Here is a 23,979-nt window from a genome sequence, read left to right on the forward strand (position 1 = left end):
TCATCACAGATCGCAAAAAGTGCGGAATGCGATAGGCGATCTGTGTCAACCATCCGCAAGAACCTCAGAGTATTTGGCACCGCCGGAACTCCTTCAGTCCACATCGGCTGTCCACCAACTGTTACCCCTTGTATGACCGAGGCACTTTTGAATCATCTTAATAAGCAGCCCGGGCTCTATCTTGAGGAGATGGTTGCCTACTTGCAATACGAATTTGATGCTCGGGTATCCAAATACAGCGTTCAACGTGCTCTTGCGCGCCAGGGATGGACGAAGAAGCAGATGCGACAGAAGGCACAGGAATAGAGTCCTCGTTTGCGAGCTTTTTACCAACACAAACTTTCTAAATTCCAATCATATCAGCTAGTCTTTGTCGATGAGTCCGGATGCGATAAACGGGTAGGGTATAGGCGAACTGGCTGGGCCCCGCTTGGGGCAACCCCGGTCCAAGTATCCAGGTTTCACCGGGGCCAGCGCTATCATATACTACCGGCATATGCTCAAGATGGGATTATACTATCTCGTATTTATAGCGGCTCGACCGATGCTGTTCTTTTTGAAGATTTCCTGGAACAGCTGCTTCAACATTGTGGGAGATTCCCAGCGCCAAAGTCTGTGCTTGTCATGGACAATGCTTCCTTCCACCACTCACAGCGGGTTGAACAGCTGTGCTCCGATGCAGGAGTTAAACTATTGTACTTGCCACCCTATTCACCAGATTTCAACCCTATTGAGGAATATTTTGCCGAGCTGAAAGGTTATATCAAAAAGGTTTGGCCGTTATTTGAACGGAACCCTGATCAAGGCTTTCGTGCCTTCCTCCGGGAATGTGTTTATGATGTTGGCGCAAGACAAGAGAGTGCTGAAGGCCATTTCAGACATGCGGGCATAGATATCAGTGGGAAAACAGAGCCAGAGGTCCATGAATTTTCGGGTGCTTGTCATAAGCACTTCAGAACACGTTTCCAGGCAGAAGCTTTTATCGAAGATTGGAAGAATTCCTATGCTGACGTTTGCCGGAGAGAAATAAAGACAAAGTTAGATCAAGGATTCAGGCCGCCCAATATGAAGCTGAACTTTGATATCTTATAAGCAACTCCTGAATACGATATAAGCGAAGATATTACGAAGAAGACTGAGAAGCTGATCTTGGAAGGAGGACAGTAGGAACATTCATTCATGTACTTATCTCGGTTCTTCGCGATCAAATCCAGTCGCAAGTAATGTAGGATAGCGAGGATTGTACCGTAACCTATACACCATGCGTAAACGATCTCTCCCGTTGCCCTCCAGTGTAGATTAGTCTTGCACCGTCATTTCAATATTGATTTTGAATGGCCATAGTAAGGCGATAGATAATAAGGTCTGAATACATTTAGTTTTCGTGTGACGTGAACCAGTACTGGGCCCATGCCACGTTCGTTACTAAAAGCCGAATTACTTAGGCCGTCACCTGGGTGCTGGTGGCTCAATAAGCTAACCACGCTAAGAACTTGGTAGTGGGGTGGGAAATAAATAATCATATTTTGGTTAGTGAAGCCGATTTCGAGATTAACTGTACGACCGTTCTGGCGCTATATTGTAGAATATTAAGCATGGAGAAGAGAATCATGTACATGGCGAGATCGGGCAAGATTGTTGGACCCTCGCGAGACGGAGACCAACTTGAAACAGCAGACGGTTGGGGATAGCAGAATATGCGCAATCTTCGGTTGTAGCCTATTGAGGAGCATATGCCTTCATCTCGGGCCCCGTGCTCGGAATGAGTCTCTTGCCTCGCTCTTGACCGATAGAGCAACTCGAAGACCAAGACCCACAAATCACGGAGCTCCTGACAAACTCGTCGAATTAGAATCTACCCGCCCCAAGAAAACACGTTCATAAGCACCTCTATCATTCCTCAACCTCCTCCCTGATTGTATTTCTTCAACATCTGCCACATCATCCGACCCAAGCACCCATTTACCACCACAGCCATCACCGGCAACACTCAGCAAAATTCCAACAAGAAGTCCAATCACCATCGGACCAAACCCGTGACTAGCTGGGCAGAGAAACGGCGGACTCCCGAATGCAAGAAGGTTCCGGTTCTCTATAATAGAAGTGGATGTCTGCCTCCATCGGGCTGGGTTAAACTGCAATGCATCAGCTCCCCAGACTTTTGTGTCTAGCTGACTAGCTTCCACATCCGCTGCAATGATTCTGTTATGTTTGGAGCCCGGGAACAGCCATGCGCGCCGGATTCGTCGCGTTGGTGGGTAGAGACGGAGTGCTTCTTTGACAAGGAATTCCCCTGAGATATGCTCTTTACCAAGTTCCAACTTGAATTGTGTAGGCGTAGGTTTCTGTATGAACTCAAGAAGAACTTGTTTATAGTCTCTGTGGTTGTGGAGCACGATGAACAGTCTGAGTACAATCCGCCAGAGAGTTTCGAAGCTGGGGAGGATCAAGTTCAGAGGGTTTGTGTGCGGGTTTTGGAAGTCGATTTTGACGTTATGCTTCGCGAAGACGGCGGCGAGTCGATCTTTGAGGATATTGTTATCCTTGAACTCCATGACCTTTTCACTTCCACATTTCATGGAGATCCAGGTTCTGTGTATGATGGTGCCCAGGTCAACAAGATGTCTATTCTCAATGGTAGCACCTTCCCTCATCTCGAAAAGAACTGAAAGTGATGCCCTCAGCGCCAGAGCTCGTACCATCGGTGCCAGTGTTACTTTGACTTGAATCCCACCACTGACACTCATGTCATTGTCCGCTAATGCCCAGTTCATATCCTGAACCATGCTCGAGAGTGTCTTCGAGAGATCATCCCAGTCTACAGCCGAAGCCCTGATAAGTCTATGGGTCTTGCTGACAAACTTCTTCACGTCAGTTACATCCCCGGTTGTGAATGCATTCTGGATGCCAAATGCCCTTTGAAGGGTCTGGTTTGGCCAAGCTCTAGCCTCGTACTGGGTGAGCTGGTTCTTTCTGGAGTCAGGGAATTGAGAGGCTTCAATTACCGCGCGGCATTCTGGTGCTGTTTTGAACACAGTTGCTTTGGTGATTGGGAGGCAAAAGCGCTGGTAGAAAAAGATGAAGATGATGATGATGATGATGGGAAAGGGGATGGAGAATATGAGGTAGAGTAGTAGCTGAAGAATCATGCTTGTTTTCATAGCTGCGACTAGGAAATCTTGCTGTTCAAGACACTGCTGATGAGCAATAGTCAAGTTCGTGGAGGGAGAGGATGGAGAAATTCGCTGGGTGACAGAACCCCAGAACACCTAGGCAAGTGTTGTCTACAGCCATGTCAGAACAGACATCACGTCATCAAGACCTGGCAATATGAGCCGGAGTGAATAAAGCAGCTGGGCTGGGGCATGCCTAACTTCTCCCTTATTATACGCCGGGTTTGCCCTGGACGGAATCTTGGCGACTCACCTATCAGCAGCTCTTTGTGGGTGTTTCATTCACTGAGAGCCCCATATTGTATCACCCGGCCAATGGAAGCCAGCAATTAACTCAGTCCTCGGAACTCTGCTGCAGAGCTGTTTTGCCTCTGCCTTCGGTGAGTCGATTATCGCTGTGGTCAAGGTTGTGCAAGTGGGATAGGACAACAGGAAGAGTGAATATTTTAAGGACTTGCAGGATTCTACTTAACAAAAGCTGTCTGTATCAGATAACTTATTATTCAATTTATAGCTCACTGCAATCATATTCTCAAATCCTTGACGCACCGTAGAGGATTTGTCCTCCAAAGCTTAGGCTTGCCTTGCTTGCTCGACATCGACCAATACCCCGGGGTAAGAGGTACAGTTGCTTTAATAAGTAGAGTACAGTTCATTTGCTCCATGCAGTATGTCTAGCAAATAAAAATGGTCTTCGAAACTGTGGCACGGGCTTAAATCATGGCCAGTAAAAGTTGTGGCAGCGACAAAGCAGAAGAGTGGTCCAGATGCAAGGTGTCCAGCCAACGTTAGTCTTGGTGGTAGCGTACCGTGGTCTCGAGCCAACATGGATGGACTTGAGCTCATCCTAGGCATAGGGCTTAGGATAAGCTGCGTTATGAAGCTACCAGTTCTGCCATCTCCAGTTAGTCTTCGCTTCGGAAAAGGCCTTCCACAACGGTCCTTTTCTCCATTCTTAGGATTATTAATATAAGCGCCAAGAAGGTCATCTGTGTTCTGCTCGGCTTGCCAGATCGGGTAAAGTTTGGTACCTGTCCACGTGAGAAATGCACGTGACTGGGCACCCGTGTGGGAGCATGAAGGAGTCTGGGATTCAGGAGTGCGGATGCACAAGGAAGCTAGGCTAAATAGTTACTAATGAGATGCTGACTAAGACTGTGCAGACCGGGCACCCAAGGACAGGGAAAGAGCCCATGCTCCGACAACCCGCCATGGTTTGTTTACTACCTTGGCCCTGTACATCTCTCAACTCCATCTTTCCAAAAATCATCAGGTAGCCCTCTCGAAGCGAAATTGCAATCATTGTGTACCCAGTACGGCACGAAAGGAACCTTAGTCAATCCAAGAAATCCAGTATCAGGAATTTAAAGTTCCCAAGCACTCCTGATTGACTTTTGAGCAGTGACCGCCCGCTGTTGTCGCGGCAAAATCCGAGGATTCTGACACGCCATGTACTGTGATCATGTATAGGGAAAACCGGCTGCAGCTGATGTCCTTGGACCTGCGCCAGTGGTCAGCTTTCTATGAGGAATCAATCATGGCAGGCCTAAGCATCCTTATCACTTGCTTCTGACATGCTTCTTCCTACTCTTGCGAGGTATCCGTGGTATAGACAACAAGTTCCAACCCATGTACAGTTCGAGGGCTTCAGAAAAAGGAGCTAGTCTATATTAGTTAAATTGTTCCGCTTTCCCTCTGCAGCGGTTTCGCAGAAACGATTCGTCTAGAACGTGAGTGACAAAGATGATTGGCTAAATCTTCATTCAGGTTGCTCGCCCAAACTTAGCTCCGTCAAGTCAGTCATTGAGAATAGATCGAACTTATTTATCTTGCGTACGAAGGCTTTCCTCTCCCGTAATTTATTACTGAAGTCGAGATGTGCAGAGGTAACTCCAGACAAATCATGGTGGGGCGCATTGTTCACTCAGTAGACTGCCTGTTGGTGTCACGGCAAAATCCTAGAACGGTAAACTACAACTTCACTTCTAGTTATGCCTTCCAGTCACATGAGCATGATAGCAATAAAGTTTAAAGTCAGCGCTGTCACGATGCCATTTCAGACTCGATACCTCTTCTATCTCCTGCTTACTTACTATCTTATTCGCATGAAAACAGCACCGAAACCAGGCCTACTTCCCCCGTCCCCTGGGAAAAGCCTGCCTACCATATTGACACCGAAGTGCAAAGAACCGGAACCGAAGACTAAATAGAGCCACCAGAAAGAAAGAAGTTGTAAAAGTCGAGAAAGGAATTTCGAAAGCAGGGAAATTTCAGTCATGTTGCCTGTACTTGCAGGATAGCCATCCACACCTCCTGCAACTGCAATTAGTTAGCCTTCTGAAGAATAGAGGGATGAATGGAAGCAGAGACTCACTTGTCTGCCCAAGCGGGGAAATCCGTGGACACCGGGCCCGGTCAATCGCGAGGAGTAAGATCGGGAATCGGCGGCAATATGCCTTGATCTTCAGCTTGTGGATACAGGAGCTGTATGATCATATCGGCAAGGAAAGCAAGAAGAGCGGGTTCGAGGTCCGGAAGGGGCACGCCGTCATTCGTTTGTTCGTCGTTCCAGACAGCACGCATATGCTGGATATCCTCCAGCATGAATTCAAGCGCGTCTTGATCCAGCCGGACAGCCTTGCCGTCTTTAAGTAGGTGGTTCTTGAGCAGGTCGCGCAGACGTTCCGAGTGCGATGGCATCTTGAAGATCAGAAAAAGAAAATTGTGAAAGATGTGGATGAGAAACTCACCTGCGCACGGAGGAGCGACAGGGAATGTGTTTATAAGAAAAACTGTTGGCGCCAGCGGTAAGCGAGATCAGTCAGTACGCCTCTGATTGGACGTAAAGATAAAGGGACTTGTGAACAGCAAGAGCATTCACTCTGTTGAAGAAGGAAAAAAGGTCGCTGTCCAAATCTACATATATATTGTATGGGGAGTTGGACAATGACTTTTTAAAGTAGCAACTATGATGCAAAGCGGCAGCTTCCGTCAGGCTAAACTAAGAAGAGCTTAGTTACTACTTGGCAAGGAAAATCAATTTCGAGGGCGCCAAGACAGGAACTGGTTTCTCGCCTTCTCGCCCTCTTCATCCAATTCTGTTTCTCCCCCTTATGCTCTACACCGAACTCCAGTTCAATATAGTCAGATGGGTTCAGCGATATCTTAGGCTAACAACAAACAAGTTTAGAAGGTGGTGTCAAGCTCCAGCTTGAGCATGCCGCATTGACCTGAAGGGCCGGTCAGAGAGCTAAAGAACAAACCGAGGGGAAAAAATTTGAAACAGGTCATCAACTCTGCCGCCTACACCATAAACGATCACAGTCAGTGTCATTCAGGAGACCGAAGCATCGAATTTGGAAACCTATGAAGCGGAGGGGACGAACGAGTGTGAACCTGCAGGAAGAGAAGAATGCCGAGGGAGCTGCCAACATGTATTAGCACGGTGCCATTAAACAAGACAAACCTGCACCGTACCCAAGAGCTTGATACAGACCCCAGACAAAAGTCACTACGCGACATCTTTAAAATCAGCGGCGTCTTTGTCGACGAAGAGGATATTATGTGTCGTACTTCGTGATGCTAAAATTTAACTCACCAACCAGCGGATACCTTGCGTTGATTTCCGGGGAAATACTTCTACCGGAAACCGCGATCAGCTGACCCAGCAGCCTCGATAAGGTAGCCACTAGTCGAGAGCTGTCGCGATTGTCTCAGCCTACTTACCCCTCGGAAAGATCGATGGCAGACAACAACTCCCCGGATTACAAGGCTCTCTTTCTGCAGGCTGAAGAGAGGCGCAAGCAGGAAGAAGAGAGGAGGAAGCAGGCTGAAGAGCGACAGAAGCAGGCCGAAGATGAAGGCAGACGAGAGAGAGAGAGACGTGAGCAACTTCAAGAGCTCAGCCGACCGACCACTTTCGTGGAATTTTTGCGCCATTCCCATAACCTGCTCTCCCGACCGCTGAGAGTTGAGACACCCTCTCGCTCGACTACCGGGAAAATCCCCCTTCCCACGGGGAAATATTGCCCAACACGATTGGAACCCTGGGCCGACTGCTCAGCACTACAGTCGGAGCTTTACATGTCCGTCTACAGATACCTTCAGCTGACACCCCGGGGGGCGCCTCAGTTGTTCTCATCTTTGCATGAGCTGGAAGGATTAGGCCGACGACTTTGTCGGAACCCTATAAGCAGCGAGCAAGAACTCGGGGCCTATGAGCGATTCGCCGTGGAAGAGCATGTCCACGACATCATTACCGAATTGTGCAAACTACCCGCTGCTCGCGACGAGTTCGGGCTCGGCGATGGAATCCAGTTCAGCAGTCATACAAATTCCTTAAACGAGAACGAAGTTCCTGAAGCGAATGCAAGCCAATCGTCAAGTGTACACCATCCAAGACCTGATCAGTTCTGTATCCATCGTGTCGACGGCAATACTACCACTCTCCTCACATCTGTCGAGTATAAACCTCCTCACAAGCTTTCTGTCGCCACCCTTCGCATGGGGCTCCGACCAATGGACTTATGGAAGGATATGGTTAGATCAAACAAGATACCGACAAGCCACGAAGCGAAGCTGAGGTATAATGCAGAGCGACTTGTCTGCTCCGCTCTTGTCCAGGAATATCATGTCATGATCCAGGAAGGGCTCGAGTACTCCTACGTGACCAACGGGGTTGCTCGGGTCCTCCTCCGTGTTCCGCATGATGATCCTAGCACGCTTTATTATTTCTTATGTGACCCTAACAGCGAGTTGAATACAGAAGTCGAAGATAGTTTCCGACTACAGGAGACTTCTGTTGCAAGAATACTATGTCTGTGTTTGATGGCCTTTCGCTCATCTGTGCGGGGCCAGGAATGGCGAAATTCCATACGACCTGAGCTTCCTCTTTGGACAACTAGTTTTGACCACACTCGTTCTCAGATTTCCCAAGCAGAGCTGCCGCAAACCGTTCCGAACTCCGATAGTACAACCCTGGAGTACATGAGTCCGGAATCCGGTTCAGCTTATGAACCGCCGTCGTCTCCACCAGATTTTCCAACGGCAGTGGCTCGCCGAGTGCCTACAAGGTCTCAGGCCAGCTGTGCACCATCGGCTGTACAGCATCGCTCGCAGTCACCGGACTCATCAGGCTCCGACTCGAACCAAGCAACAGGCCGCAAACGGGGCTTCAGCCAAGTCGCGTCCTCTCCATCTGCCCAACGAGCAGCGCGTCAACGGGACCCGGGAAATAATCATGGAAACCAGGCCCGATTTCGCGATGCGCAATTTTGCACCCAACGATGTCTACTCGGATTGCAGTCTGGCGGCGTATTAGATGCCTGCTGTCCAAATGTGATGCTTCATCGTCGAAGCAAAGACAGTCCCCAACATCCGATTACCTCAGACGAACTGGTGCGTTTACTTAACGCGCAATTGGACGAAGACATTGACCGATGCACACCTCTTAGCGGTTGCGGGTCATATGGTGCACCGTTCAAACTTACTTGTGTTGAATATGGCTACACTGTTATCGGAAAAGGAACCACATCGGGGCTGTGGAAAGAAGTCTCCCGCGAAGCAGAGGTATACCAAATTCTGCGGAAGGCCCAAGGGTCTGCTGTGCCTGTTTTCCTGGGCACGATCGACTTGGCGAAAATCTATTTTCTTCATGGAGCTGGAGAGATTCGTCATATGCTAGTGATGGGCTGGGGGGGAGAAAATACAGCATCGATGGAGCTGACGCCGTGGCTTCACCGGGAAATTCGCAGATCAAACAAGGAAATCAAAGCCTTGGGAATCATTCACGAAGATTTGCGGCGTGATAATGTTCTTTGGAATAAAGAACTTGGACGGGCATTGATTATCGACTTTCACCGGTATACATTGAAATGTCGACCGACTTTGCAGCGATCAAAACGACCGTGTCAACCAGCGACGAGAGATACGAAACGTCTATGTGTAACATGAAGTAATGTGCTTTATTGGATTAGCAATTCAAGTATCCTGACAATGAAGCATGAAAGCACTTTCAGCCCGAATCTGAGTGAATCAACCATGACTTCGACCTATCGTCGATCATCGATGCCCCTTCCTCACTCCGCCTACATTGCCTCAAGAGGTGGATGTTTCTATATGTATTGACAAAGACGAACTGACCGTCCTATTCTGGCTCTCATACTTGATATGTCGGCGTCTAAAGTTAGCTAATAGGGATGGCGAGGAGACCTGTGCATTAGCCTTTTGTAACAATGGGAATGGATTTGAGGTGCCTGGGGCATGATGGGATGACCGTAAACCCCCTTTGTATGATCGAATCGAGCGTCGAAGCGGAGGCAGAGGAAGGAATCAAGGCATGGAGCCAGCGATGGCGGGAAAGGCTAGCCATATTTGGAAGTAGCTGCTTTTTATGCGGAACCCTAGCTTACATGAACATTCGCGAGCTGCGCCCCTTCAGTTGCTAAACATGCTAATCCTAACATGTAGCAGGAGTCTTCCAGATGAGAGACACTTGGAAGTGCTTGATCGTGGCAAGGCAAGATTATTATTGGGCAAAGTCTGCTAATTTAGATACGCTAAAGGTCAAAGCGCTAGCGCCTTCAGATCACCTCAGTGGCGGAGGTTTTCGATCCTGTGGTGTGTCCATTTGTGCTTCAAGCTTCAAGCTGGACAACACCATTGCTCCGTATCCATGCCCTATTACATGACGGTGCCGGCTGACTCCAGCTTCTCAGACTCCAAGGGCAGACGATTGGTATTCAGAGACGGTTGTTCGGGTTCGTCAAACTTTCTGTCTATGATTTTCTCGACTTTAACCCTGATATTTTCCTTGGTTGAGTTAGCTAAGAATCACAAAAGGATGATAGTTAACAAACCACGGCTTTTGAAATCATTTCACAGTTAACGTAATGCGCGAGATGGTTCTGGAGTGGATGATAATCAGCATCGGGGATTTTAAAGTAGACAAATCCACTTACCACTGCCACATCCATTTCAAGACGAGAACAGAAGAAGTCGATATTGCTTGCATAACCCTTTGCGATATATGCTTCAACCTGAGCCCTAATAAATGTTTCCTTCGGGTCTTGATCTTCAGCCTTTTGCCCATAAGTTTCAATGATCTGAGTAATATCATCCCGAATGCTGTCGGTATACCATAATGCCACATTTCTAATAGCCTTATCTCGACCTAAGCACCATGAAGACACGCCATGTACCAGCTTGGTGGTTGGGTCAGATAGACCATGCTGCAGACCATCAATTCCAACAGCAAAAGTCCTGAGGATATCTATCTCTTCGGAGGAAAGAGACTCGAGGAGTGCCTCAAGCTCAGGGTCTAATCTCTGCGTGAAGCGCGATCGGGTGCAATATGACAGAGTAGGGCTTGAGATCGGGCAGCATTTTTCATTTTCGAGAGGCCGCAATGAAGCTTCTACCATAGCACGGAGCGTTTGTCTGGCAGGTATGCGGATCCAATCTCCTGAGAGAGCAGGATCTTTGCTCGGCGACCAAACAGCAGACGCCATAACAGATTTTCGGTGTCTGATAAGTGTATTCAAAGTGTGCTGACGATGTGCGTGATAGATCAATACATTTAGAATAAGAATAAAAATGTTGATTATAGCAATGGCTTCTTCCATGACTGTGCAAAGTAGCAGAAGGTATGTGCATTCAGATCCTCATGGCGCGGCGGCAGATATTTATACACATTTATGAACACCGACATTGAGCAATGGAGACTGCTTGGGTTATGGAAAGACCTCAGTGAGACTCATTGCGGTCGATCTTGCATTTAGAGCCACCCAGCACTAACAAGCCCTGATCCCTACCTAGCAGGGCCATGTCCGCAAGCACCGAGACCTGCAGAGTCTGGCGCTGGAACGCAGGAATACTCTCTTTTCCCCAGCAGCTTAGGCGTCCCCGCCCATCCAGGCACTTATGTCCACCCAGGCGCTACCGATGAGTCCATAATTGTCTTGACAAGTGCCCACGGTAGACTTCCTATTCGGACGCCAGCCTTGTCTCGCTGTAACATGGCACAGGAAAGCCATCCCAGCCCCAGCCAACGTGTTCTTTACCACAGGTGCTCGAGAAAATTTTACGCCCTCAGCCTTTCATGATTAGCTTGGAATAGGCTTCAAATTCGACTCAACCAGGTGCGCGTGACAGCGAAACATGGGATGTGAAGTGATTATTCTGTTTATATTCTCTGTTATATAAATCCGATTGGTTGATACTTTTGCATATTATGGCATGCTGTTCCTAAGTATGTTGCTAGACTAGTGCTGTCTTTTCTTAGAACGCGCAGAAGCCCCAAGTCTTACCGCTGGTTACCTGCAACCTTCTTGAAGCCATGGATCAAGTCATCGGGAACTAAGTCATGGAGCCCGGTTCGGACCCGCCCAGACCTTCCAAGTCAGATTAGGGACTGCCAGCCATATCAAATGTAAGCAGACCGCTGTGGTACGCACGCGCAACCTTTCTTCGGATTATATCCTTCCAATTCTTAGTAGGCGCTTTCCTTTGGTGTCATTTGGCGACTTACCGTGTGCTCAGAGACCCATCGTTCCCGGACGAAACGCTCAGTATCAGCTATACAGAAGCCCTCTTGAATACTTTTCTCGAGACAACGCAGAATGTCCACTGTAGTCGGCAACGGATTTTGAGGGAGTTGGTCGAGAATTTCTCTGCGTACTCTTCCCACAGTCGCATTGCCCTCGGGGTCGGGAATTCTCATGGCCAGGTCCAAGAAACTTTGTTGGATGAACCGAGCAGACTCCACAAGGCGACGATTAGCGACATCTACTAACGTAATTCACAAGCGAGCGGCGCACCCAAGCGAGCGGCGCACCTCCGAAAATCTCCACGTCTCTGATGAATATGATGTTTTTAAACCACTATTATTCCACCAAAAATGCCTCCTAAATCCCAAGCTTTAGTTAAGCAAGAGGGGAGGGTCCTATTAGCAATATCTGCTATAAATAAATCTCAAATTCCCACTGTACGCCAAGCAGCACGCCACTTTCATGTGCCTGAGTCAACTCTCCGTCGCCGGCTTAATGGTATAACTACACGGACTGAAAAGCGCGCCAACAATCATAAATTGACAGAGAATGAGGAGGAATCACTTCTACATTGGGTTCTATCCATGGACCGACGTGGAGCAGCTCCCCAGCCTGCTTATATCCAAGATATGGCCAATCTTCTTCTTCGAGAGCGTGACTCTGCTGATATTCAACCTGTGGGCAAGAATTGGGTGTCTAACTTCATTAAACGCCATAATGAGATCAAAACCACTTATTCTCGACGGTATCACTATCAGCGTGCAAAATGCGAAGATCCAAAGATTATTAGAGAGTGGTTTAATCTGGTTCAAATTACTATAATGCAGTATGGGATTGCATTTAAGGATATCTACAACTTTGATGAAACTGGCTATGCTATGGGCCTAACTGCTACTGCAAAAGTAGTAACTAGAGCTGATATGTATGGTCGGCGCCAGGTTATACAGCCTGGGAACCAGGAATGGGTTACATCTATTGAATGTGTCAACTCTATGGGATGGGCACTACCACCATGCATTATCTTCAAGGGATCAGTTCATATTAAGGGCTGGTATCAAGAGCCAAAGCTACCACCTAATTGGAGTTCGAAGTAAGTCCTAATGGATGGACCTCAGATGAAATTGGATTACGCTGGCTTCAAAAAGTCTTTATTCCAGAGACTAATAGCCGCACGACTGGGAGCTACCGTCTTTTGGTATTAGATGGTCATGGTAGCCATCTAACACCAGAATTTGATAAAACATGCAGTGAGAATAAGATTATTCCCATCTGCATGCCTCCTCATTCATCAAATTATTGCCAACCGCTTGATGTGACTTGCTTTTCACCCTTAAAAAGAGCATATGGAAACCTGGTTCAAAATCGGATGCGGCAAGGCTTCAATCATATAGATAAGCTTGACTTTCTCGAGGCCTATCCAGATGCTCGGAAACAGGCATTTGCTTTGGATACCATCAAGAATGGATTTAGAGCTACTGGCTTGGTTCCATTTAACCCAGATAAGGTGCTTGGACACTTTACGATTCAACTAAAGACTCCTACACCACCAGGCAGTCAATCAACCAATTCAGCACCAAAAACACCTTACAATTCACGGCAACTAGAAAAACAGGCATCTGTGTTTAAAAATATGCTTAAACAACATACACCACCTCCCCTGTCTGCTCTGGAAGCGCGCATGGACAAGATAATTAAAGGCCATGGACTGGCCATGAATGAGGCTATTATTGCATGACATGAACTCCGGGAAATGCGGGCTTCGCATGAGAAACATCTTCAAAAAAGGAAGCGATCTAGAAAGCAGATAGCTACTAAGGAAGGTCTTTCTGTTCAGGAAGGCCAGAGCATCTTACAGGACAAGAGCCAGCCAGATGAAGCCATACCAACTGCATCTGTTGATCCAGCACCTGTGGTTGAATACCGCTCTACACGGGCACCACCACGGTGCTCTGACTGCAATATATTAGGACATAAAAGAACACACTGTCCAAATCGCAATGGTAATTAATTTTTATATAGAGATGCATTATGGGGTGGTCAAATTAAGTATGTTGTTGAATATACTCCGGGAGCTGCGCCGCTCGCTTGGGTGCGCCGCTCGCTTGTGAATTACGTTATGGTAGATGTGTCGCTTATGTAATAAGACATCACATTGGTGGGAACATCTTCCTGACACTGACATTGGGAGAACGCATGAGCCAGATATGGGGATACGGTCACAGTTGCAGGAAGCTGAACATCACTTTGGAGATGTTAGGAGTACCCTCAGAAATGGAGCTGAAACATACTGAGACTCCGGCACTACATTTCCTCCGTAACACATTGAATAAAAAGCCAAGAGTCGGACATATTGTTCGTCAAGTTCGTGAAGTTCTGTCTCCAACCACTGGCAGCGCTCCACCTGCAGATTTGGAACTTCAGAACAGTCAGACGGACAAGAACCAATATCCCCACGAACTGCCACCAATATAGCATAAATCGCTGCTCTTGCCGCGGGGATGAGGATCTCAAGAGGCAGCTAAGATGGTCAGCGATATTATGCAATAATATGGTTGACACTCACAGCTTTTTCAGGCAAAGGCCATGGCATCTTGGCGAGTCGTTGTTTTGGCAGGATCTCCAAAGAACAAGGGAAAAATAATAGGCCAGGTCCCAAGAACGCAGGCAAAGAAGAGATTGATTATCTGAGGCGTATCAATTGTACTGAAAGAACATCGGGGATATTTGTATGGATCATGAAGATGCAGGCTGAGTAGGTCGACTAAATAGTTTCCCTCGAGTCCACAGAGGAATGTGATAGTGGTCCACCGGCCGCAGCAACCGCTGAAACTGATGAGCGGGTCCTAGTCCGGACGCGTGAGAGAACTAGATTGTAGTGCCGAGGAACGCATGCAGGGAAGCCGTGCAGAGCAGGTAGTGATGGGTAGCCAGCTCAAGCCATATTGCCCTAGAGCCATTCCTTCGCACCCTCTGTAGGTGAGATGGCGTCAACGCCGCCCAAGTGGAGAAGTGATACCTTCAAGACCAAGGTAGATCATGCCTTAAGGACTACAGGGTAGATATTGGTTCTTGATACCATGGAGCAATTATAGGCAAACTCAAAATAGAAGAGGCAAAAATGAGAAGAGCAAGGAACACAGTAAATGGCATGCGTGTGGTTCAAGTCCAAGTACGCGAACTAGTAAGCATCCCAAACATGGAAATATTCATCTCAGAGCAATCAGTCACAGACCAGGCTTGCGCAGCTGCATAGAGGGGTGGATTAGCAGACAGGGGGGATAATAACAGGTAAAAAGGATCAGACAAGGCACAGATTCACTCACAGTCAAGCTGAAAATAAGACTCCCTGTCAACACCGTAACGTCTTTTAAGGCCCGTCCATTCCTCGCCTGAAATCTTCATTTTCGCAAATGCAAGTTTGATCTGCAAAGAAAGCTGGCGGGCTTCAGGAAGACGAGTTGCAGACACAGGATATGGTGGACACGACACAAGACCCAATCTGCCGTCCAGAAATCGGGCAGAGAACACCAGCGATAGCCCCCGCTGAAGGATGCCAAGGTACTTTTCAAACTCAGCAATCCCTTCATCAAGCTCCACCTCCACTATGGTGCGCGGGGTTATAGGTAATCGTCCAGATTGATATGTCCCAGTGCTTTCGTCTATATCCTTGAAAAATGGACCCGGTCCGGTTGGGTGGGTACCAATCGAGTGAGGGTCGGCCATGACGGTCGGTGGTTCTGATGTAGGCTTTCTTGATTCCGGCATGTTGGCTTGGAAACATTGAGGTATAGTTCGTCCCATGGAAGCGTAGTCATCCTGCATCCGTTAGTCTGCGGATGCTTAGCACGCCTTCTCGTACTTACTGTCTGCTGCTCTCCATTGTCAGCACAAGGCCCCCTCCCTGTACCTGGAGTTGGATTAATGCGTGGTGGAGCCATACTGGGTTTAAAGTACCCCTGATGGAGATGACTGGGAGAGTATCTTCTTAAAAATAGGGACGTAAAACAGACAGGATGATCATAGGCACAATCAATATCAATACAGCCAGTATGACGATAAGTAACAAAATATGCAACTTGTAAAGAATACAAGCAAACTCAGGAAAGGCAAAGAGTGAGGCTCGGTTATAAAGCAAGCCCAATCTGCATATATCACTAGAGCATACAGAAAACAGACCGAAATTGCAGATAGTGAAACTGCCTGTTGACAAATTCAGCACAGCATCTCGGAAGGGCTAAAATCCTTATGACCATTCAGACAGGCCCTAGGAACGTCTATCTCAAAAGCCCAGTGGTAAAATTGAAGCCTCAATTCCACCATTGATACGCCCTCTTCGTCTAGGTATCCCAATTCTGCGCTTATTATCCGAAGATACTTATCGTGCCTGAAACTGCGAGTCGTGATGGCCTGTTCTAAGTCTTTGCGGAAAACAAGCTCTATCCTGGGATTTTCAGAATCTGCGTAATGCAGTTGGGCCTCATGGAACTCATAGTCATGATAAGCCTTGTCGAACTGTTCATGATATGTTAGCACAGTTGATGTATGATGGAGACAAGATTAAAAAGTGGGGTGAATGGTACCTCAACAGGGTGATGCTCGATTGAGTCCATTTCAGAGAGGGATGCTAGATCGGCAAATTCTGATGAGGTGCAACAGAGAAGTCTTCGGCAATGCAAAAATATACTAAGTGTGAGCTTCCAGTGCTGCCGCGGATATTGGTGTAAGGCGCCAGGCATGGTCAAAGGAAGCAATGCCTAAGGAAGCATGCAGGAAACAATCTGAGGTGGATGATCAATGGCAGTCAAGCTCCGTCTATGCAAACTTGCAGTAGACTTCGACAAGGCTGTCATCTTTTATAAATGTCGTGAGTTGGCACCACCGTCTGAATAGTCGAGTAAAGTAGGCGAACCAGCTATTTCCAGCTCCAATCCCGTTGGATCAAAAACGGACAAAAATTGCAGATATTGTTACCGCCCGTTGACAAATCCAGCACAGCATTTCGGAAGGGCTAGAATCCTTACAACCCTTCAGAAAGGCCCTGGGAACGCCTGTCTCAAAAGTCTAACGCCAATTCAGGTCCTACGCACGGACCTATCAGTTCAGCAGCAGTTCTCCGGTAGACGCACTTGTCCCAAGAGATAAATCAGCACTATGCCAAATACAGGAACTACCCGGATAGGTGCCTATTTAGGTATTAAAGCGAGCCAGGCCTCTCATCTACGATTAAGAAAAGCAAAATACATATTTGGGGCCAACAAAGTACTGGTCTTTAATCACGAAACAGCAGTCCGGCCAACTTAACCAGGGAAATACCTTAGCGGTCAGCTGCACGTGACCATCGAACAGGATACAAAGTGCTTTCGAAGTCAACAAATCTCCGGTCTTCCAGCTCAAGACATAGTTATCCATTACTTCCCCATCACCATGACTTTTCCACGGCGAGAACTTACTGGTTCTACTTTGGAATTAAGAGAGGTGACATTGATGGTCGGTAAAAGACTCTCTCGTAAGTTAAGGACCCTGTACGGTCCTGATTGCGTGGGGAAGACAACGGAGCAGCATGAAGTTTATGAAGCTATCCAGATCGCTAAGAAGGCGAATTTCAATATACTACATGGAAAGCCAGAGCTGAACGAAATACCTGCCATTCTGAAGGTGAAAACGCAGTAGGTGTTTCCTTATTTGAAGTATCCTACAATCATAACTAATTTTGACAGGCTTGATCGCTGGAGCGATAAACCCGACTCTTGCCAATGCAGCGAAGAAATTTGGAATGAGATTTGCAATCTTAAGGCAGCTGAGAACTGCAAAAGCGCGCCCAAACTTCTGGATTATTACATTGGACGGCAAGATAATGGCGATATACTTCCAGGCGGCTATATTGCGTACATTGTCATGAGCAAGGTTCCCGGAAAGAATTTAGAGGGATATGGAAGAATGACGAAGAAGGAGCAGCAGCAGGTGCAAATCGCTTTTCTGGATGCTTTATGGTATGTATTCCCAAGTTCCCAACCCCAAAAGATAGTGGCTTAACCGTCTGTTAATTGTGGGCAGGGATTTTCATGCGTGTCATCTTCGTCACAGAGACCCACGGCTTCAGAATGTTATTTGGGACCGTGACCTACGAAAATGGTGGCTCCTTTCTCACTGATTGGCGGTACTTGACTAACCTATGGTAGTTATATTGTGGACTTTGAAGACGTGGAGCAGGATTCCACAAGTAGACCAGAAGATACTTGTCTAGACCCCTGGGAGCATCTTGGGTACTGGGGTTTGATCGGGGAGGACCAGGTCCGTGACCCAGTGCTTTTTTACAGTAAGGATGCAGTGATAAAGTACTATATGGAACAGCTGGAACAATAGGAATACATACCTTTCCCTTGCTAGGAACTTGCAGTGACAATGTCAAATCTGTCTTCACTTCGAATCTGTAAAGAAAGGGAGAAAAAAAACCCATTTAGGTATTAATCCCTGATTACACTTGCTAGCCGTTTTATAACATAGAGTCATAATTCTATAGTAATCAAAGTATTCTTCTTAGTACTACTTTGCGCCATCCGCATGAGTGAGAGGTGTCAGAGGCAGCCAGTTGTCGAGCCCTAATATTGGGAAGAGTGGATTGCAGCCCTGTCAATCATTTTACTTCAGATTCTTCGAGCAGCAAATTTCCGCACTGCGTTTGAGAAGCTATCTGAAATACAGTAACCCCACAGTCCTATGCTGTCAGGCATTCGCAACCGCTCGGTTCCATTGCCTGGTTTATCGTCAGGAGCGAAATGAGCTGAAGATTCGTGCTATATAAATCAGCCTGCTGGCTGAAAAAGGAGTCCCGAATTCTTAGTTTAAATTGTACCTCCCTGCTTTCAGCATCTATCCTCTGCTTCATTTATGATGAGTGGCACAAACGAAGTGCAGATATTCACTGCGCAAGATATCATTCTGAATTCCTTCCCGCCTGTTGCGGAGAGCGTTCGACATTCGTCTGGGACCGGCCTCCACAAGATCTCCTTCAAAGGTGAATTGAAGTACTGGGAAACCTTCAGCAAAGATGTTCGTTCAGCTTTCAAAAACATCAACTGGAAACATCACCAGCGTGGGATGTCAGCCCGAGTGAGTGGAAAAGACGTCAATTATACTGAATACTATATCTGTGGAGCCGAGATCTCCACTAGTGCTAGATATGCCACTCACGTTCTGAATCCAGTGAGTGGTGTGGCACAGGAGTTGGGCCACCGTGCTGCATTCAGTGACTGGACAGCAGCCGGCAAAATGCTATCTTGGCCCCCACCTGCCAAAGGCATCGACGAGAAAAACAAGAGGTCAATACCTGATTATGCCTTGCTGGTGGGTGGAGAGACGAGGGCACTGGGGGAAGCGAAGCATCCATGGGGCACCCGACCAGACCTATACATTAAAAATACTCAGAGAGGAGTCTCTAATTATGTCAAGGAGTTGCGTCGGTTCCTGGGTCAGTATCCTGCCTAGTTCTGAGGAAGGGTAATAACAACGACTAGGTCAAGTAGCTCGGGACATGTGGGCAGCAGAGGTCAAATACGCCTTCATGACCAACTATAAGTGGACAGTGTTTCTTCGGCGGGAGAAAGTAAAGGACACGTGGACCCTTTTCTACTCCGATGCGATTCATCATAACACCAAAAGTGACCTGGAGAAGACAGGGAGTGAAAGCGTTTCCGTGCGGGAGTGCATGCTCTTCCTGACCCTTACTGTATGTCAGCCAGGACCCGCTTGGTCACTGAAAGATCAGACTGAGGATCGCGGAGAGCTCACTGATTGGGTACATTTCGAAACTCCCGCGGGTACCAATGACCCAAAGTCCAGCCCAGCTGGTCCAGATTTGCCTGGGGAACAATCCACCACCGGTCAAACCTTTCAGCTACCAGAGCGTCCTCGAAACCCCGACCGAGCACAAATAGATCTAGCAGTTCAGCGGGCCAAGTACAAGGATGTTGGTAAGCTTTCAGTCTACAACGGGAAATACGGGGAGCTCTACAAATTCTATTTGAATGACAAAGTAAGCATGAGTGATCCCGCAGAGTGGGATGTGGATCCTAACAATCCGGGTATACTCTATCATGATGAGGCCGGAGTTCGTGGCTCGTTCCAGACGGCAAAAGTCACACCCGGCGATACCGATGAGGCAAGTGGAAAGGGCAAAGCTAGAGAGTCTCCAGGACCGGTAGAGAGTCAGCCAGCAGGCACACTGTCAGCAGCATCAACCGCAGGTCAACAGCTGGAATATATTAAAGTCAAGGTCCGTTGGAATAAGGAACATACTGGGTACAACTATGCGGTGGGAGACGCAACCGTATCGAGCAACTGGGTCATTGGTGACTCGCCTGGAAATTGGCAGGAAATGGGTCAAGGAAAGATCTTCAATTCAGCGAGGAAACTGCTCTCAGACAAGCCTTAAGAGTTCTAGCTACCATACCTTGCTATTCAACATGGCAAGTGGGCTTGAACTGTCGACTGTTTCAGCACAGACACCTTACAGGAACTTCTTTTTTGCTCGATTCTTATCTGTGGTCATTCAATCTTATGCGCGAAATAGTATTGGACAAGCAAGAATATATTAGATTGACAACCTAGGCTTTAATGCTACTGTAATAATTCAGGGCCGGAGTTGAAATTCCCTTTGTCACTGGTGTAAGGATACCGCATTTCGATCAAAACACACTCATGGAGGAGTTGTTGAAGAACCTCAGGGCGAATGTCATTGACTGGTGCCCAGTCCCAATCAACAGGTATTATAACGCGCCATGTTATTCATGAATCATCCCTTTTGAGTATCGACCACCATAATGACATGCTGTTAGTCTTTAAGCCACCGTTTGCAGCTAGATTGAGAGAAGCAGACCTTCATCTGTTCACATTTCTGACGGCTGATATCGAGGGATTACGCCTAGCGGTGACGCTCCATAGAAAGGCAGTGGGGTACATGCCGCGTCGCAGTCCTAGGATTTTGCCGCAACATCAGCAGGGGGTCACCGCCTCACATGTTTCCACCTCGAACCTCTCTTCTCTGTCCTGTGTCGAACCGTCGCTTCTATCCTTCTATCTCCTTCGACACTCTATATATATATGTAGAGGGGGTGTGTGTAATTATTTAACGGCCGCGAGGCAGGGCCGTAGCACCTTCTCGCCGATCCCCAATAGGGGCAAAGGCCGCCAGGGGGTGAGCCCTGGGTGTCATTAACTATATAGATATATCTAAAGTACATATAATACACTCTTAGGCCTGTGGAGAGGGATGTGACAGCGGTCTGTAGGCTCTGATCGCATATTTCTCAAGGGATACTGTAGCTCCGAACAGAACATCCTCGGAGGGACCTTCGAAAGAGACACTTCTATATTCTCGGTTGTAGATACCAATTATCATACCGTTCTGGAACAGATCTCGTGCAGTCAAGCTGATAAGGGGAGGAATCACTTCTTCGATGGGCGTTGAGGGTGGTGCTGAGGGAAGCTTGGATGCAATTGCCCTGGACGAATCGTGCGACTCTTCGCTTGGGTTGATGGATTTGAGTCTCATTGGCCTGCCTGTAGAATTTCATTTTGGCGGTTAATGAGGGCTAATGGTCCCCTCCCCCCCCGGCGGTACTGGCGTCATTCGTCTGTAAGACTTTTTGTTTCAATCCCAGGCAGTGAGTAATCAGGGAATACCAAGACATGACCTAAGGCAACATGCAGGAGATGATCTGAGAAGGATGAACCAGGCTGGTCTGTGCTAACTTGCGGTGAGGCATCGGTTCCATGTTACCTTCAATTTAGCTGCGTAAATTTGTAGATGCGAGAAGCTCGAGGCACTAGTCGTTTGCTACGAATGATGGTAAGTGGCGGGACTAGGTGTAAATCCACTCCTATGAAGTCGCTGTCACGGGTTTGGACTTGGTGTGGTATTGTGCTTTGATCCAGGCCTCCACCAAAAGACGAATGATGTCAGAGGTCAATCAGTGCGACAATCTGAGCTGGACATTACTGTTTGCCAGGGTAATTCCTGGCGTTACAGGTGGGCCTGAACGCGCCAACGACCGAGATGGCCATCTGGGGCCATCATTGTCTGACTACATTCCGTCGGCTATGCACGGACCTATCGGTTCATCAGCATTTCTCCAGTGGACGCACTTGTCCCAAGAGATAAATCAGCACTATGCCAAATACAGGACCTACCCGGATAGGTGCCTATTTGGGTATTAAAGCAGGCTAGGCCCCTCATCTACGACCAAGACAAGTCTCGTTCGCAGATATGCCTAGGCTCTTCAACTTTCACGGCAATAAAGATGACTATATCAAATTTCTTGAATCAAAGTTATCGGAAGCTGAATCAAGATTACTGGAAGCTGAATCAAGTTTATTGGAAGCTGGAAGGGCTACACCTTCAGCAAGTCTCAGTCCCAAGGCATCGCACCGAGCTTTGCCCACCACGCGAAATCCCTCCAAAATCCAGTTCGTAATTGTTAAGCCGAAGTTACGTCCAACGCAAAGGAGCCTGCCAACACCTGCCAAGTGGAAGAGGCAGCTGAATGATTTCATTAATTCAGTTCCCAGCGATAAGGACTGGGTAGCCGCGAGACGTGATGCTGGCATCTACACGATCCAAATGAATAGGCGGGCCATCCAGCTTATGCTCGGTCGACAGACAGAACCCATTTTTGCTTCCCAAAATCACCTACCTTCCCAGGTCCCGTCGATTCGGCCGACAGACAACGAAGACTTGGTTCTTAGGGCATGCAAGTATGGGACCTTCATATCTACATGCGCAGATGAAGGAAATTTCGCATCGCGGGTCACAGAATATCAGAAATTGATATTTACCAGTTACTGCACTGTTCTCATCCATGCTGGAAATTCCAAGGAGACCGTCTATTCTATGATGCGGCAATATATTAACAAGAACTCGGACGACAAAACACTCGACTACTACAGATACGGAGCCTTATGGGTAAACAGGTGTATTGCATCACTCCTCAGAAATGGCTTGGGTCACCGAAGCTGGGAGATATTCCTCTTACGTGAGTATCAGACTCCTTTGTTACTGAATGACGACGGATTACTAAACATCCCTCGAAGAAGCCCGTTCCTCCGCGCAATTTGGACGTTTCGCGATTCATGACTCCAAGAGCTTTGAAGAAGTAGCGACGAGGCTTGGCGAACAACGGGTGCCGATATATGAAGAGGGGTGGATCCCTTACTGCCTACCGTGTATTGTGAAAGCCATCGCCGGAAACACTATAGAGTATGATCCTTCATTCTTGTAGATGCGTTTCACTAACATCTCCCACAGACTGTCGGAGATCTGCAAATGCCTTGGCTATGAGATAGGCATAATTTCTTCCATCCAACAGATATTTTTTCAGTCTTTCGACCCATTCAGTTACATGTCTGGGGAGACTTACGCGCAACCATCTGTGCCATTAAATCCTCTTCAAGCTATTAATAGCAGGTGTACATAAACGGGATGCACAATGGAGCCGCATGTCACTTATCCCACACAAACAGACAGTCGAGTTCTGGCGTAATTTCGAACGCGCCGCACGTCGTCATGTAGCAGCCGAGGATAACTTGGCTTTGTCTCCCATCTTTGACTATTTGTGGTATACCGTTAATAATGTTAATGGGAATGGTATATAGTCGTTTATCGTTGCGGCTTGGTGCGATTGGTTGCGTAATCGAAAATCGCCACATGGCATATTCGCATCCCTAAAGACCTGTCAGTGTGGTCCTCCATATAGGGTATGGCATAGCCCACTTCAAGACACAGTTTTTCGAGTAAAGGCTCGACAAAGCCGGATATCTTGTCTTTATTGTAGATTCGATCGCCTTTCTCATTTACAACGTAGTCTGGTCCTTGCTTAGCATCTTCGCATGCCCATTTCGCTAAATCATTCCTGAGCTTATTCTCGCTAGGGTTAAGAGAGATGGGGGGCGCCATGAATTCTAGAAAGTGCTATCGTGTTGGAATCTAACCGCATGGCAAATTCGAGGTATTAGCATTTGAATAGCCGATAGTCACAATACTCACAGATCACAAGACTAGTTCGAGAGATATGATGTGAATAAGGTAAGCTAAAAAGTGAAGTTACTGTACTCCATAACTTTCGCCCTTCGGGCTTTAAAGAGGTTTTGGGAGACGTAGAATGAGGTGTTGCTTGTGATTGAGGGGCTATCCGCAACAGAAAACGTGAGGCCGAACCAAACCGCAAATTGAGTCCCGTGACTTCAGTTGGGCAATCAAACGGGCA

At 47.6% G+C, this 23,979-nt stretch overlaps 10 protein-coding genes across 10 annotated transcripts; 4 read left to right on the forward strand and 6 right to left on the reverse strand.

The window, feature by feature from the left end:
• Positions 1-1,820: 1,820 nt before the first annotated feature.
• Positions 1,821-3,161, reverse strand: BDV17DRAFT_288455 (uncharacterized protein; the record flags this gene model as incomplete). The annotated part of the gene is made up of 1 exon (XM_073761419.1): positions 1,821-3,161. The coding sequence occupies one exon, from the start codon at positions 3,159-3,161 to the stop codon at positions 1,821-1,823; it is 1,341 nt and encodes a 446-aa protein (XP_073618712.1).
• Positions 3,162-6,914: 3,753 nt separating this feature from the next.
• BDV17DRAFT_279971 (uncharacterized protein) lies at positions 6,915-9,125 on the forward strand (the record flags this gene model as incomplete). Its single annotated transcript, XM_073759809.1, has 1 exon — positions 6,915-9,125. One exon carries the CDS (start codon positions 6,915-6,917, stop codon positions 9,123-9,125), a length of 2,211 nt encoding a protein of 736 aa, XP_073618713.1.
• Positions 9,126-9,941: 816 nt separating this feature from the next.
• BDV17DRAFT_227701 (uncharacterized protein) lies at positions 9,942-10,657 on the reverse strand. Its single transcript, XM_073755726.1, has one exon. The coding sequence runs from the start codon at positions 10,592-10,594 to the stop codon at positions 10,022-10,024; it is 573 nt and encodes a 190-aa protein (XP_073618714.1). The 5' UTR covers positions 10,595-10,657; the 3' UTR covers positions 9,942-10,021.
• Positions 10,658-11,396: 739 nt separating this feature from the next.
• Positions 11,397-12,006, reverse strand: BDV17DRAFT_255527 (uncharacterized protein). Its single transcript, XM_073756941.1, has 2 exons — positions 11,701-12,006; positions 11,397-11,651 (listed from the first exon to the last, which is right to left on the reverse strand). Exons 1-2 carry the CDS (start codon positions 11,890-11,892, stop codon positions 11,577-11,579), a joined length of 267 nt encoding a protein of 88 aa, XP_073618715.1. The 5' UTR covers positions 11,893-12,006; the 3' UTR covers positions 11,397-11,576.
• Positions 12,007-13,933: 1,927 nt separating this feature from the next.
• Positions 13,934-14,428, reverse strand: BDV17DRAFT_255528 (uncharacterized protein). Its single transcript, XM_073756942.1, has 2 exons — positions 14,283-14,428; positions 13,934-14,237 (listed from the first exon to the last, which is right to left on the reverse strand). The coding sequence occupies exons 1-2, from the start codon at positions 14,307-14,309 to the stop codon at positions 13,959-13,961; spliced, it is 306 nt and encodes a 101-aa protein (XP_073618716.1). The 5' UTR covers positions 14,310-14,428; the 3' UTR covers positions 13,934-13,958.
• Positions 14,429-15,034: 606 nt separating this feature from the next.
• Positions 15,035-15,657, reverse strand: BDV17DRAFT_288459 (uncharacterized protein; the record flags this gene model as incomplete). The annotated part of the gene is made up of 2 exons (XM_073761420.1): positions 15,035-15,535; positions 15,583-15,657. 2 exons carry the CDS (start codon positions 15,655-15,657, stop codon positions 15,035-15,037), a joined length of 576 nt encoding a protein of 191 aa, XP_073618717.1.
• Positions 15,658-15,736: 79 nt separating this feature from the next.
• BDV17DRAFT_255529 (uncharacterized protein) lies at positions 15,737-16,525 on the reverse strand. Its single transcript, XM_073756943.1, has 2 exons — positions 16,300-16,525; positions 15,737-16,231 (listed from the first exon to the last, which is right to left on the reverse strand). Exons 1-2 carry the CDS (start codon positions 16,453-16,455, stop codon positions 15,932-15,934), a joined length of 456 nt encoding a protein of 151 aa, XP_073618718.1. The 5' UTR covers positions 16,456-16,525; the 3' UTR covers positions 15,737-15,931.
• A 618-nt stretch (positions 16,526-17,143) lies between these two features.
• On the forward strand, positions 17,144-18,082 carry BDV17DRAFT_288460 (uncharacterized protein; the record flags this gene model as incomplete). The annotated part of the gene is made up of 3 exons (XM_073761421.1): positions 17,144-17,385; positions 17,437-17,709; positions 17,899-18,082. The coding sequence occupies 3 exons, from the start codon at positions 17,144-17,146 to the stop codon at positions 18,080-18,082; spliced, it is 699 nt and encodes a 232-aa protein (XP_073618719.1).
• A 512-nt stretch (positions 18,083-18,594) lies between these two features.
• BDV17DRAFT_255530 (uncharacterized protein) lies at positions 18,595-20,287 on the forward strand. Its single transcript, XM_073756944.1, has 2 exons — positions 18,595-19,187; positions 19,234-20,287. Exons 1-2 carry the CDS (start codon positions 18,608-18,610, stop codon positions 20,148-20,150), a joined length of 1,497 nt encoding a protein of 498 aa, XP_073618720.1. The 5' UTR covers positions 18,595-18,607; the 3' UTR covers positions 20,151-20,287.
• A 1,699-nt stretch (positions 20,288-21,986) lies between these two features.
• Positions 21,987-23,721, forward strand: BDV17DRAFT_255532 (uncharacterized protein). Its single transcript, XM_073756945.1, has 3 exons — positions 21,987-22,749; positions 22,808-23,436; positions 23,486-23,721. Exons 1-2 carry the CDS (start codon positions 22,338-22,340, stop codon positions 22,993-22,995), a joined length of 600 nt encoding a protein of 199 aa, XP_073618721.1. The 5' UTR covers positions 21,987-22,337; the 3' UTR covers positions 22,996-23,436; positions 23,486-23,721.
• Positions 23,722-23,979: the final 258 nt, after the last annotated feature.

Source organism: Aspergillus undulatus (assembly GCF_047715775.1).
Source record: "Aspergillus undulatus strain CBS 261.88 unplaced genomic scaffold BDV17scaffold_8, whole genome shotgun sequence".
Lineage (NCBI taxonomy): Eukaryota > Fungi > Ascomycota > Eurotiomycetes > Eurotiales > Aspergillaceae > Aspergillus > Aspergillus undulatus.

Excerpts from the sequence above, each read along its gene's own strand:
- BDV17DRAFT_227701 (XM_073755726.1), bottom strand. The coding sequence starts at position 10,594 with ATGGTAGAAGCTTCATTGCGGCCTCTCGAAAATGAAAAATGCTGCCCG.
- BDV17DRAFT_255527 (XM_073756941.1), bottom strand. The coding sequence starts at position 11,892 with ATGAGAATTCCCGACCCCGAGGGCAATGCGACTGTGGGAAGAGTACGC. Across the intron at positions 11,652-11,700 it reads GATGGGTCTCTGAGCACACG|GATATAATCCGAAGAAAGGT; the intron begins GTAAGTCGCCAA and ends AAGAATTGGAAG.
- BDV17DRAFT_255528 (XM_073756942.1), bottom strand. The coding sequence starts at position 14,309 with ATGCCATGGCCTTTGCCTGAAAAAGCT. Across the intron at positions 14,238-14,282 it reads GGCCTTTGCCTGAAAAAGCT|CTGCCTCTTGAGATCCTCAT; the intron begins GTGAGTGTCAAC and ends TGACCATCTTAG.
- BDV17DRAFT_255529 (XM_073756943.1), bottom strand. The coding sequence starts at position 16,455 with ATGCCTGGCGCCTTACACCAATATCCGCGGCAGCACTGGAAGCTCACA. Across the intron at positions 16,232-16,299 it reads TCGAGCATCACCCTGTTGAG|TTCGACAAGGCTTATCATGA; the intron begins GTACCATTCACC and ends TATCATGAACAG.
- BDV17DRAFT_255530 (XM_073756944.1), top strand. The coding sequence starts at position 18,608 with ATGATGAGTGGCACAAACGAAGTGCAGATATTCACTGCGCAAGATATC. Across the intron at positions 19,188-19,233 it reads GGAGTTGCGTCGGTTCCTGG|GTCAAGTAGCTCGGGACATG; the intron begins GTCAGTATCCTG and ends AACAACGACTAG.
- BDV17DRAFT_255532 (XM_073756945.1), top strand. The coding sequence starts at position 22,338 with ATGAATAGGCGGGCCATCCAGCTTATGCTCGGTCGACAGACAGAACCC. Across the intron at positions 22,750-22,807 it reads CTGGGAGATATTCCTCTTAC|AAGCCCGTTCCTCCGCGCAA; the intron begins GTGAGTATCAGA and ends CATCCCTCGAAG.